Here is a 12190-nt window from a genome sequence, read left to right on the forward strand (position 1 = left end):
ATTATAGCCCCTGTAACATAGCGGTGCATACTGTGAAACACTAAAAATACACTTCATTACCTAGTAAAATAGCAAAGTTAAGGCCTTGTGACTGTACTGGATTATTTATCATACATATCAGTCAATACCCATGCGTTGAACCACCAACCTAAACGATCTGAGTGTAGTATGGACATCACACTAGTGTCAGTGGTTTTTTTTACTCTGAATTCTGCCACAGATCAGCTGAAATGTCAGCATGTCCAGTATGATGTCCACAAATAACCCAAACGGTGTAATGGTTCATCTTCCCAAAGCCCACAGCTTTCATAGTTATTGTTCAGGTTATTAGGAATACTGGAGTGGGGCAGTTGAGGAGGATATTCAGAATAATAATATGATCGGCATGCCTGTTCTTGTAACATAAAAAAAATACTTACAAGGTATTTGGCAAATGAATACCATTAATGGTTACACACATTCAGTACAGTGGCTGTTACCTAATACTGGAACAGGTTCAATGATATGCATAATCAGAATGCACAATTAACCAAAACGTGTCATGTATGAGAATTTCTGATAATTAGGAAGGGAAAAGATGAATACTTGCTCATCAGTTTACTTTACATCACAGTGCTGCAATGAGTTTCATCCTGAAGCTCTGGGTTTGATTCCCTCAATTTCATCTTGCACACTGTGTGACTCTCAGCAAATTAATTAATAAGGCAGTGCTTCTGGTCATCCAGATAAAAGGACCGTTGGGCCCAACAGGCTCACTTTCCTAACACAAATATGTAAAACATAAACAAGTCTGTTTCAGTTCCAAGAAAAACATAAAGGAGCGAAACATAACAGAACCAAAACCCAAGCTAAAACTCTTCCACTTTATGCACAGTTTACTTAAAGGTTATTAAATAGTTCTTCTTCTTTCGGCTTTTCCCAGTTAGGAGTCGCCACAGCGGAACTCCGGTCCGCTAATGATTGGCAGTAGATTTTTTTACGGGTGCCGAGGTGCCAGCTCGATGCCCAACCTTCAGCGAAGGCACACCCATTTTACGCATGTCTTTTGAACGCCACTCGACAGCGGGGAGGACATGCAGACTCCACACAGAAGGCGCTCCAACCGAGAATCAAATGGGAGAACCTCTTGCTGTGAGGCAACAACGCTACCGCTGCACCACCGTGGCTTTAAAGACCATTAATAGTCCTTCTTCCTTCACAGCTTTTGAGAAACAAAGCCACAACTTTGGTATTTGCTTAAGAGAGCTTAATGAGCATGTCTCCCAATATGCAACAAAATCTAGAAGATTTAGGATTTTTGCTTGGAAATGTTTAAACAGATGTTTTTATACACTGAGTAGACTCAGGAGAATTTTTCCTCCGGTAGACAGCAAATGTTGGAGGTGTGACAGGGAAGAAAAAGGTAATTGGGAGCATATTTTCTGGGAGTGCAATGAATTGTCAGACTAAGGATTCCTTGTGGGATGCATGGTCGGAGATGCTGGGTGGGCAGACTGGTGTGACAAGGGAGATGATTTTTCTGAGCTATGATACAGAATCAGAATTTCCTAGACATCGTAAGGCCTTGCTGTCTCTAAATACAGGGGATGAATTGGGTTTAAAAGAAGGCAAGACTTAAATGTAATGTTTGACTGAAAAAGATTGGGTAGATTTTAAGTGATGTATAATGTTTGCAACTGGGAGTGTAGCAGTATGGTTTGTGATGTAAAATGCTTGCAACTATTACTGTGTTGTTGTGGTTTGTTTTATTTATATAACTGTATGATTGCTTATGTCATAAGTGATGGTTAAAAAAGGGGGCAGGAATTGAATAATGTATGTAACGTTGCTTACGTTATATGATATATATCAATATATGTGAAGCATAATATTGGTTAATTTTAACTTGTTAATACGGTTTGATTACTTTTACATAAATGTAAATGTGCCTATGTCACAAGTGATAATTCAATAAAGGTGTTTAAAAAAGAGGGCTTAAAGAACCCAATTAAAGGAAAGCTGTAGTCATAAGACTGTTTCAAATGCTAAAATTAAAGAAAAACTGTCAATCCACCTTCCTTAACACTCCAACAGTTCTGGCATTTTTTCCAATTAACTCATAATTGTCCATGTGTAATAATTAAAGATTGTGCCATCAGGACACATTAAGGCAGGTAAGTTGCTTATTCACTGTTTATTACTTGAAGTAAAGCAGTTTTGGGCAAAGGATCTTTAAATGCAAGTTTGTTTTGCTTGTTCACTTTCAAATCAATTTCTCAAAACAATTTCTCACTGATAGCAGGTGTACCCAAGGTATTGCCTTATGCCCTTGATTCACTTCTCAGTGATACTTTGATGACCGAGACATTTTGTTGAATGGGTGACTGGTGAAATTTCTAAATCGCCTAAAGGTTTTGCGACCTTTGCTTGCCCTTGTTAAAAAAACTGATCATTCATTCAATTCAACGGGGTTAATCATCCTAAAAATATATCTATAATTAACATAATTTTTTCAAATAAGGGCAATAGCCTCCTTCCATTATTCCTTAAAGAACAATAAGTTTAGGCGTTTCCATCCTCAACATTGTTTAAATGTGGTTGGGAGATGCCAAGATATGAAAATTTGCTTGTAAAAATTTAGAAGAAAATATAATTCAGCTGTTATTTTTGCAGTACAATATTGCTGCAGTATTGATGAAAAGACGAATGCACTGACTATTATCACTGTAAATATGACTTTGTGCTGAAGAACATTGCTGTGTGCACCATTTTAATTGCATTTACTGTTTACAAGACATTTGCTTTTGCTCATCTTCCACTTTTTAACGTGTTGTTTTGTAACACGCTCAGACATCCAAGGATGCATGGAGGCTTGCTTGAGGTGTGACATCCCAAAGCTGGTAAGATGAGTTAAAAGAATGAATTCAGAACAGCAGGTTGCAGATTCCTGACTTCTTTTGACTACTGAGGTGATGTATTTTGCCCATCAGTTAGTAACAGGAGATGGCCAATACCTCTACTACCACAGGGAATTATATGGGACATTTAATGCTATTCTCCCACACTGTAAAAGTGATTTTTATTTATTTAACATTTGTTTACTGGGATAGCCCTACTAGACAATGTCTATTTTCAGCGAAGGCCCGAGGAGAAAAGCTCCAGCAAAGTATATTTTTACTAATACATGTCTAGTACAGCAAAGAAAAAGTTTACTACACAGCTTATATGTATCGTCTTACAGTCTAGCAGAGATCAGTAAAGCAATTTATATACATAGAAGATTAATCAGCAAAAATATATACATGAGAGATGAGATCAACACACAAAATAAAATACAGTGTAGCATGTCTTAGATTTTCTTAAGCCTCTATATTACATTTAGTATGTCATCTGACACAATAAGGTTTACAACTGTGAGGAAGACAAGGGGATATAGGTAAGGCAGGAGGTTGTTACAGGAGTTATAGAGTGGACAGAAGTATAGTCAGAGATTACAACCGAGTGAGGGAAAGTTATCCAGGGTTAGTACACGAGCAGAGCCAGGTAGATCACTGTATCACCTGCAGTAGCTGCTTCATACCTAAAACACAAAATATACAATTAAAAGTATGCTTAACAACAAGCCAGGTGCCAGAAATACTAACATTTTTATTTACTTCCAGAAACCTGACACTGCCTTATATTATTTTGCTATACTGTCTGCTCATTCAATAGGAGGCAAGCAACTAAGGAATAAAGACAGCTGGTGAGTTACAAATTGGTGGCATGAATATGGGGAGACCCAGCTTTACAAATGTTCAAGGAAGGGCAAAAAATATAAACTAAATTACTGCATAAAACTGTGACAAAAATAAAAGAAAATATATTTTTTTCCTACTGTTCTCATTCTGGTCATAGCTGTCCTGCCTTTCCTTCAACTCTGTATGCCATTTGGATTCATTTCTAACAAAGCTCCTAAAAGTGTTCCAGCAAGATAGGCATGAAGGACAAACTGTACATAAATAAACTATGTTTAATTACAAGTAAAATGGGTCTCAGATGGTCGAGTGGGATCTGGAGTGTAATCAATCTGCAGTGTTACACTGCATACTGACGTCAGACTACAGGCAACTGTAGCTGATGCAAAAAAAGCCACTGACTCTGGTATTTGGGCCGGCCGAGGGCTACCACAGCAGGGATACCCCTCAGGTGATAACTACAACAGTGAAACATGAAGAACATCAATATCTACACAGATAGAGAATGCTACCCACTACTGTTCACCATTTATGTACAAATGTTGCTCTACAAAAGATTTAACACTGTTTATTTTAAATGAAGGTATTCTGGAATAATGGATGTGACATTACAGACTGCAATGATCCTTACCTGGCCGTGACAGTCGTACCAAGGAAATGTAGACATCATGGCTGTCTCTTTCCTGAGGAATTATAAGCTGAATCAATTGGTAGTTCTTGCAGCGAATAAGAAGTGGGCAGCCAGTAGCCGTAGTAGGTTGCTTTTCAACAGAGCTTATTTGACTGTGCAAAACCTAAATAATGCAATAATCAAGTAGTCAGGATGAATCGTATCAGATAAAACACATAATCAACACTCATGTAAGCACATAGGGGCCTCACTGAAAGCCTAATTCTAGGAACTCAACAAGGGAATACAGATAAACAGCAAATCAGTGCACAATCTGCTGTAACATGGTCACCTGTTCATGTTTTCATGGGACACTGCTGACTGCAGATATATATGCTGTGAAAAAACAACAATGGCAACTGCCCTGATAATTTGGTATAAAAATTATCTTCAAGCTTTATTCTAAATAATGAAGACAAATATAACACTATAATGAGTATACCTTTATGTATGAAACAATACATGCAACAAAAGGCTGCAACAATGAATCTTAATTAATGAAAATAAAGTCAAAATGAATTTATAATGGTTAAATGTTGGCCGGTCTTGGAAAGTCACATGTTTCAGAACAAAATATTCAATTGGTGCATCTAAAAATGAGTACTTCAAAGCATGTTCAACTACAGCCAGATAACTGAACTGTGGTTTCAGACTTGACTGTTTCCTGTAGGTAAAGCACCACTCCCTGCTGCAGGGAGTGACCCTCTGCACTCCATTTAGCTATAATCGTCAGCACTGTGTACAGTTTTGAAGTGGACATCAGGTTGCTGGAATTGGATCAGATAAAAGAAGCTAACAGAAAGGTGTGTAGAATAAAGGGGGAGGTATATCAACAGAATGCAAACACTGAACCTTTTCTCTCTACAGACCAAACAAGGACAGACATGATACGGGTGCAAAAGTTCAAGTTGGGTAGATATGAAGGGGTCAATGCCTTTAATGTAATAAATGATAAAAGATGGAACGCACTGTTGCTACACACTACAGGACATAAAATTCACCAAATATATAAGGTATGATATACCCAACAGACAACTTTAAAGATGTAAAAGAATTATTAGGCAGACATTTCAATTGAAAGAAAAATGTGTAACTGCTTTACAGGACACAAGTGAAAAACACATGCATGTACTATGCTCAGTTAAGAAAAAGGAACTGTAAATTTTCAGAGTAAGATAATATAAAACAAGTAACCCTGTTGTTCTGCTCAGACTCAGGAAGAGGAAGGATGAAAGCATTGTCTTACACTTGACATTAAAGTGCCCAGGTTACACAAGAATTTTCCCTCCAAGCCTGTCTTTCTTCACAGCTGTCAAGAATGAAGTAAAGTGATTATTTTTAAACTGGTGTTTGATGCAAACAGCTGACATTATCTGTTTGGAAGAGGTTAGGTTATTAAATAAGAAACAAAAATAATAAGGGAGCACATCAGGTCACCAAAATTAGTTTTGGCAAACATAAAAAAACTGAAGTTCACCAAAACTGTATTTGTGAACAGTGTAACTTTCCATTTTCACTACTGCTGTATGCTCTTGCAGTTGGTAGATGCAGGTTTAGGGGTGTGTCATCTGACATCGGGTGTGGGGGTTGGCTTGCCACCCTGCAAAAACCTTTCCTTCGGATGGTGAACATTTACCAATGTTTCTACATTTGCCAGAACTTTCTTCAGCAAGTCAATATGAATCCTAGAACAAATGGAGTCTGTGTGTGGGGACAGGAGTGCGGAATTTTGGGAAAGACACTTGTTAAGATGTACCTATCTTATTTAAAAGTAAGAAATTAAGTTATTAGAGGTTAGTAGTGTTACACCAGACAGATGTGTTATTTGTAATACTAGATTCAGAAATAAGGTATTTAGAATATGAACATTTTAGCTTACACCAATATTAATGAAAGTACTGCTGTCTGAACGAGAGAGAGAGAGTACATTTAAAAACCTGGATGATCAATGAAAACTCCATGCGGACACTGCAGTTAAGATTTGAGCGCTTTAGTTCATTCTTTATTATCTGAGTCAAACTTCATTAGAAATCTAACTGTGTAACATGCACAACAGAGTTTAAAAAGCTGGAGGTAGGTATAAGAGGGAGGTGCATACGTAAGGGTCCTCCAATTACTTGTTCCATTTTAAAGAACGAATGAAAGCACTCAAATCTTAGCTGCAGTCTCCACTTGGTCTTTTCAACGATCATCCAGGTTTTTAAATGTAGTAGTTGTGAGTATATTTGACAGCAGTGATAGCAGTCATATATGTATATGTGTGTGTGTGTGTGTGTGTGTGTGTGTTATATATATACATATATATATATATATATATATATATATATATATATATATATATATATATATATATATATATATATAAAATCTACACACACATGCATACAAATACAAATTAACATGAATATTATGGTGGTGGCAGACCTCAACTGCAATTTACAAAAACAAGCAGGTAAATTCATTACTGATGTTAAAGCATTCAATAAGAAGATGAATTTGGGCAAATGGTGTTAGGAAATGAAAGAAACTGAAATTATACTCACAAACAGAGGAAAGTTACAAACAGAAATTGACTATGTTTTACTATCTTTAGGTTTAATTGAAAGTACGAAGGAGTATATTATTTTTTCCAGATCATTAATGTTTATGGGTTGAAATATGGAGAAATGAAATGTTTATCAAAGAAACATTTATTAAAGAAGGAAAGCGAATAAAGTATGGTGGAGTTTAAAACAAGGAACCATATTCCTCATGACAGCAACTGTAGGCAGTGTATAAAGTATATAGAAAAGAATATATCAGCCTTGAAAGGAGTTCGTAGAATATGAAGAAATTACAATATAGCAGCTGTTTAAACACCTTCGAGGAAGCACTGACAGGCTGAGAAAGAGTAAGTGTTGAAAGAGAATTTTACAAGCGAAATCTGAAAAAGGCTTGTTATACAAATATATTTTTACATGGTAAGTGTGAGGAGGTTAGAGGATCAAGTTTAATGAAGGAAAAAATAATTACACAAGGGATGGGAAGGGTATTTTTCATGATCAAGAGAATATTATAAAAATACTGGTGAATAATGTTCAAATGTATAGTACTGGACCAAATGAAGGGAGTGCTGAGTGGGAATGAAAAGTTTCCTAAGGCTGTAGCTTTACAGATTTGAATGCCCTGTTTAGTGTTGTATAGGATGCTAATGTTAACAGTGCTACAGGACCAGATCGGCTTAGCTGATAATCAAAATATGGTATTATTAAAAGTCCTAAATGAATGGCTACAGTACAGAGTAAGACATTATAACTATGTAAAGCAATAATAAGATTCATTACAAAAGGTGGAAAGGGAGAATATTAAGCACTGGTGACCACTGATATTAAGCAGCAATGATTATAAAAGGATGCCAAAAGTACTGTATCATGTGACAGATGAAAGAATATATGGCAAAGAGCAGAAAGAAATTGAATTAATGATTTGTTCAAAGAAGTAAAAGATTATATATAACAAGGGAAAAGCTGAATGTAAGGTGGTGGTGGTGTGTGATACAGAAAAGGTTTAAAACAGTACAGTGCATGAGAGTATGTAGAAATTCTGGGGGAATATGGTTTAGAAGAAAGATTACTTAGCTTATTAGAATAAATTTATTTCTGCACTTGTAACACTGTTATGATCAGTGGTTAAGTGAAACTGTTAGCATAGGAAGAGAGGTAAAGCAAGGGTGTCTCATGAGCATAGTGTTATCTGCTTAGGTTATAAACGTCATTACTGTAAGGTGTTACGGGGAAAGTGAAAAGATCACAACGGGAAGTTAGACGGGGTGTTAGAATACATATTTTATGGTATATGCAGATGTTTGGTATTAGCGACTAAAAATGATGTATGAATAAAGGAAGTACTTATTGTGGTTGGAAGAAATTATTCTGCATAGTATGCAAGATTGTAAATAGAAACAATAATACCCACCTTATTAACCACTTTGGCCCACTGGGTACAGAGTCCCTTTTCAGGTGCGAGCCAGGAGCAATATCTAGTTAATTGACTTGTTCAAGGTTACTCAGTTGGCAAATGACGCCTGAGGGTATCAAACCCTGTACCACAGGAACTACAGCTCTCCATCAACTGCCACAACTATATTAAATTACATGGACACTTTTTTTTTTTGTGAAAAATTGTCTAAAGTAAAAAAAAAAATGGATAGCAGAGAAACTAACATGTATGCTGACAAAATTAAAATGTGGAAAATACAGTTTAACAATACAAGTGCAAATAAAAAATGGTATGAAGCTATAATGGATACATTTTATGTTAATGTATGGAGTAAATATGGTGAAAAAAAGCTATAAATGGCAGAGAGGAAAGATGTAAGATTGTCAAACAATTTGAAGAAATGTTATGGATACTGATGTTAAAGTACTTACCCGTAAAAGATCAAATGAAGTACAAACAGTTGATTGAAAGACTGCATAACTTATGGCAGGTGGAAAAAACAATGGATCATTCCCTGGGATTCAATAATGTCTACAATAAGTGTACACTGTTCTGAGAAACAGATGGCACAGACATAGCACGCACCTCCTTCCTCCTAATTTTAATTTTCCTACGGATATTCTTGCAGCTTTAAATACTGACAGGGATTCATCAATGTTACCACAAAGTACAGGCTACATGTACACAGTGTAATATTTCTGAGTGACTATAAAGCACAACAAACGTGGTAAGAAATTTACTGAACACATACCGTGTACACTTACTGTAGGCTTTATTGAATCTAGCCCCATGCTTTTTTACAATGCAATAGAATTTAAAATATTTGGAAACAAGTATGTGCAGAATTTAGACAGGATTTACAAATCTTGACTATTGAAATGATACTTTCAGGATATAAACCATGAACTAAGTGACAACAGGGGAAAAGATGGACAAACTATTAATGAGTGCTCCTTGTGTTACATGGAGCAGCATGTCTAAGAAGTGTTGATCAATAAATCATGTGGCAGTGATGGGATGATACATAAAATGAATATGTTTGTTTTGTGTATACAAGTTTTATACTTAAGTGTATGTAATATAATTTATCTTGTGATATTAGCTTAATACTGTCTGTATTATAATAATAATGTGTTCTGTCAATAAAGCCCCCTACTTTTTTGGTAACTGCCATGGGATCTTTTAAATCTACTTGAGCTACTGCCAACTCAGTCAGATGGGACTTGGGTTTAACGTCTTACCTGAAGGATGGCGTACCTCCTAATCCTGCACTACAGAGCCAGTAATGGAAAAAAAGTAATCCAATCACCTGGGTTGGGAATAGAAGCCACAGCCTTGAGATTTTCCAGAAACAAAGGTGAATGTGTTACCTGTTGGGCCACTGACACCAACTATTTTCTCCCTGCAGTCTCTGGGCTGGGTACAGCTACTCTGCCAATAATGGATTGTGGCTACAATAAGAAAGGTTTGTCATCATATTTCCTGGGAGGAAACGATAACAAATAATGATGCCTGACAGACTAGGTGTTACAAGGAAATAATGGAGTGTGAGGAGGTGCTTAGAAGCCTGATGCTACAGGTGGAGGTACGCTCTACCCTTGGTAATTCATTATTTCCCTGTAGTGGCTACACCAGAGGGCATTAATGCACTTTTAAAAAGGGCAAGTGGATTGTCCTGTTATATGTTTGCCACTTATTTCTAGGTAAACGTGCTATTTTCATAAAAAACAGTTCCTCCGTTTAGTCCATCTTAGGTTTCATTTTTAAAGATTATTATTATGGTTTTAGGTAAGTTACAAAAATGTCTGTTAGTGTCGGATGTATGAGAGTAGCTGTACTCCTCACACTAGAAGATGCTGATGTCTGTGCAGTCACAGAAACTTGGTTCAGGGCTGCAGAGAGCACCCCTTCCTTATCAGGCTATGCCTCATTCCACACTTTCTGACCCCAAAATGAGGCAGGAAAGACTAAGGGTGGTGGAGTCTCTATCTTCATTAAGGACAGGCAAACCGATAGACTGGTTTGCCAGTATGACACACTGGAAATTCTCTGGGTGCAGCTGACAGTTGGCAAGACACCCATCCATGTTACAGCCAGCTATAGACCCCCCACCCCTCCATGACTTAGGACACCCACTCTTCCTGTCTGGACCTATTTCACTCCATCAAGTTACCCCCTAACACACTGATCCTTGGTGACTTGAACTACCCCACCACAGACTGGGTGAAGTATTCCTGCACTAATGCACTTACCCAACGATTCCTTGACTTCATCAATTCTAACACTCTAGTCCAGCTCGTCTCATCCCCCACAAGGGGAGATAACATTCTGGATTTGGTTCCCACCAACATAGGTGACCGCTGCACCACTCCCATAGTATATTCTTCCCTGGAGAGATCAGATCATCGGTCTGTCTCATTCAAAGTTTCTATCCCACCCAACCTCCTCAGCTGTAACCAGGCTAAAAAAAATGTCAAAAGCTGACTACAATCTCCTAAGGAAGGGTATCATCTTCAAACCACTGCCCCCCTCAGAGGATGCAGACAACTATGCTGAACAGTACGCTAGTGCAGTATACAAGCGCCTGTACGACAGCATGTACTCAGCCATACCCAACAGAACTAAACCTGCTCCTCAAGGAAACAAAACCTGTCTGGTGGACATCCTCTATCAACAGGCTTTACAACAAAAGGAAGAAACTGTTATCCAAGGGTAAAAAGGAACAAATTCCAAATTGGAAAAGTCCCTCCTCAGACTCAACAAGAAAATTAGATCACTAGTAAAAACCTCCAAAGCCAGTTATGAATTAAAACTAGCCTCTGAAACAAAAGGAAACCACAAACCCTTCTTCAGCTACGTCAGGAACCTCCCTGGCAAAGCCTAGGTTTGTTTTAAATTAGTACTTAACGGTATCCACTTACACTGATCCTGTTGTTGACTTAGCCAACCTGCCAGCAGATAGGTTCAGCGCAAACTCCCCCCATCCTCCCCCAAAGCCCCAGTCAACATCCTCGATACTTGTCCCGCACCTCACATCTCCATAGATCAAGTGTTAAAGGCCCTATCCAAGGCAAAGAACACAGCTTCTGTGGGACCTGATAGTATCTCAGGCTGTATTCCGCAACATCTCCAGCAAGACAGGGGTCCAGGGAAGTAAATAGTGTGGGAAGAAATAGCCAGGGAATTGTTATGGCTAGGCTTGTATAGGTCCTAGTGCCAATAGCCTAGTACCAACCTATGAACCTAAAGAACTAGCTCCGCCATTGAGCACCCTATTCAACCACAGCCTAATTACAGGGTTCATTCCAGCAGAGTGGAGAACTGCCATTGTCATCCCCTTTCTCAAAGGTGGTGCCACTACTGACCTGGGAAACTATTATCCCATTAGCTTGAAAAGTCTGATCTGTAAAGCCATGGAGCGTATTACTATGGATCTCATAAACAGGGACAAAGGCAATCTCCAAGCACTTGACCCCACCCAATTCAGATTTGTTAGGGGTAGATCTTGCCTGTTGAACCTGGTTGAATTTTTTGAGACCGTCACCAAGGCCCTAGATGAAGGAAAGTCAGTACATACAGCTTACCTTGACTTGGCGTAGGCCTTTGACACAACCCCCACTCAGGCATCATTGAAAAGCTAACAGAACTTGGTGTAAATCCCTGTGTCATCAGGTAGGTGGCCAACTGGCTCACCAACAGAACCCACAAGGTCAAAATAGGTGCCACCACCTCTGACAGCAGACCTGTCACTAGTGGTGTTCCCCAGGACCTGTCCTGGGACCCCTACTGTTTGGCATCTACTTCTCAGAGCTCCAGACAAAGACAA

The 12190-nt window shown here is 38.1% G+C and overlaps 1 protein-coding gene across 1 annotated transcript in view; it reads right to left on the reverse strand.

The window, feature by feature from the left end:
- MTMR7 (myotubularin related protein 7) overlaps window positions 1–12190 on the reverse strand; it is a 901754-nt gene that overhangs the window by 587068 nt on the left and 302496 nt on the right. The window contains exon 3 of the mRNA XM_044062411.1: window positions 4348–4510. Coding sequence (XP_043918346.1) covers window positions 4348–4510 — 163 coding nt within the window. The remainder of the gene's footprint in view (window positions 1–4347; window positions 4511–12190) is intronic.

This window comes from Protopterus annectens, chromosome 2.part1 (assembly GCF_019279795.1).
Source record: "Protopterus annectens isolate FY-2018-M chromosome 2.part1, PAN1.0, whole genome shotgun sequence".
NCBI lineage: Eukaryota > Metazoa > Chordata > Ceratodontiformes > Protopteridae > Protopterus > Protopterus annectens.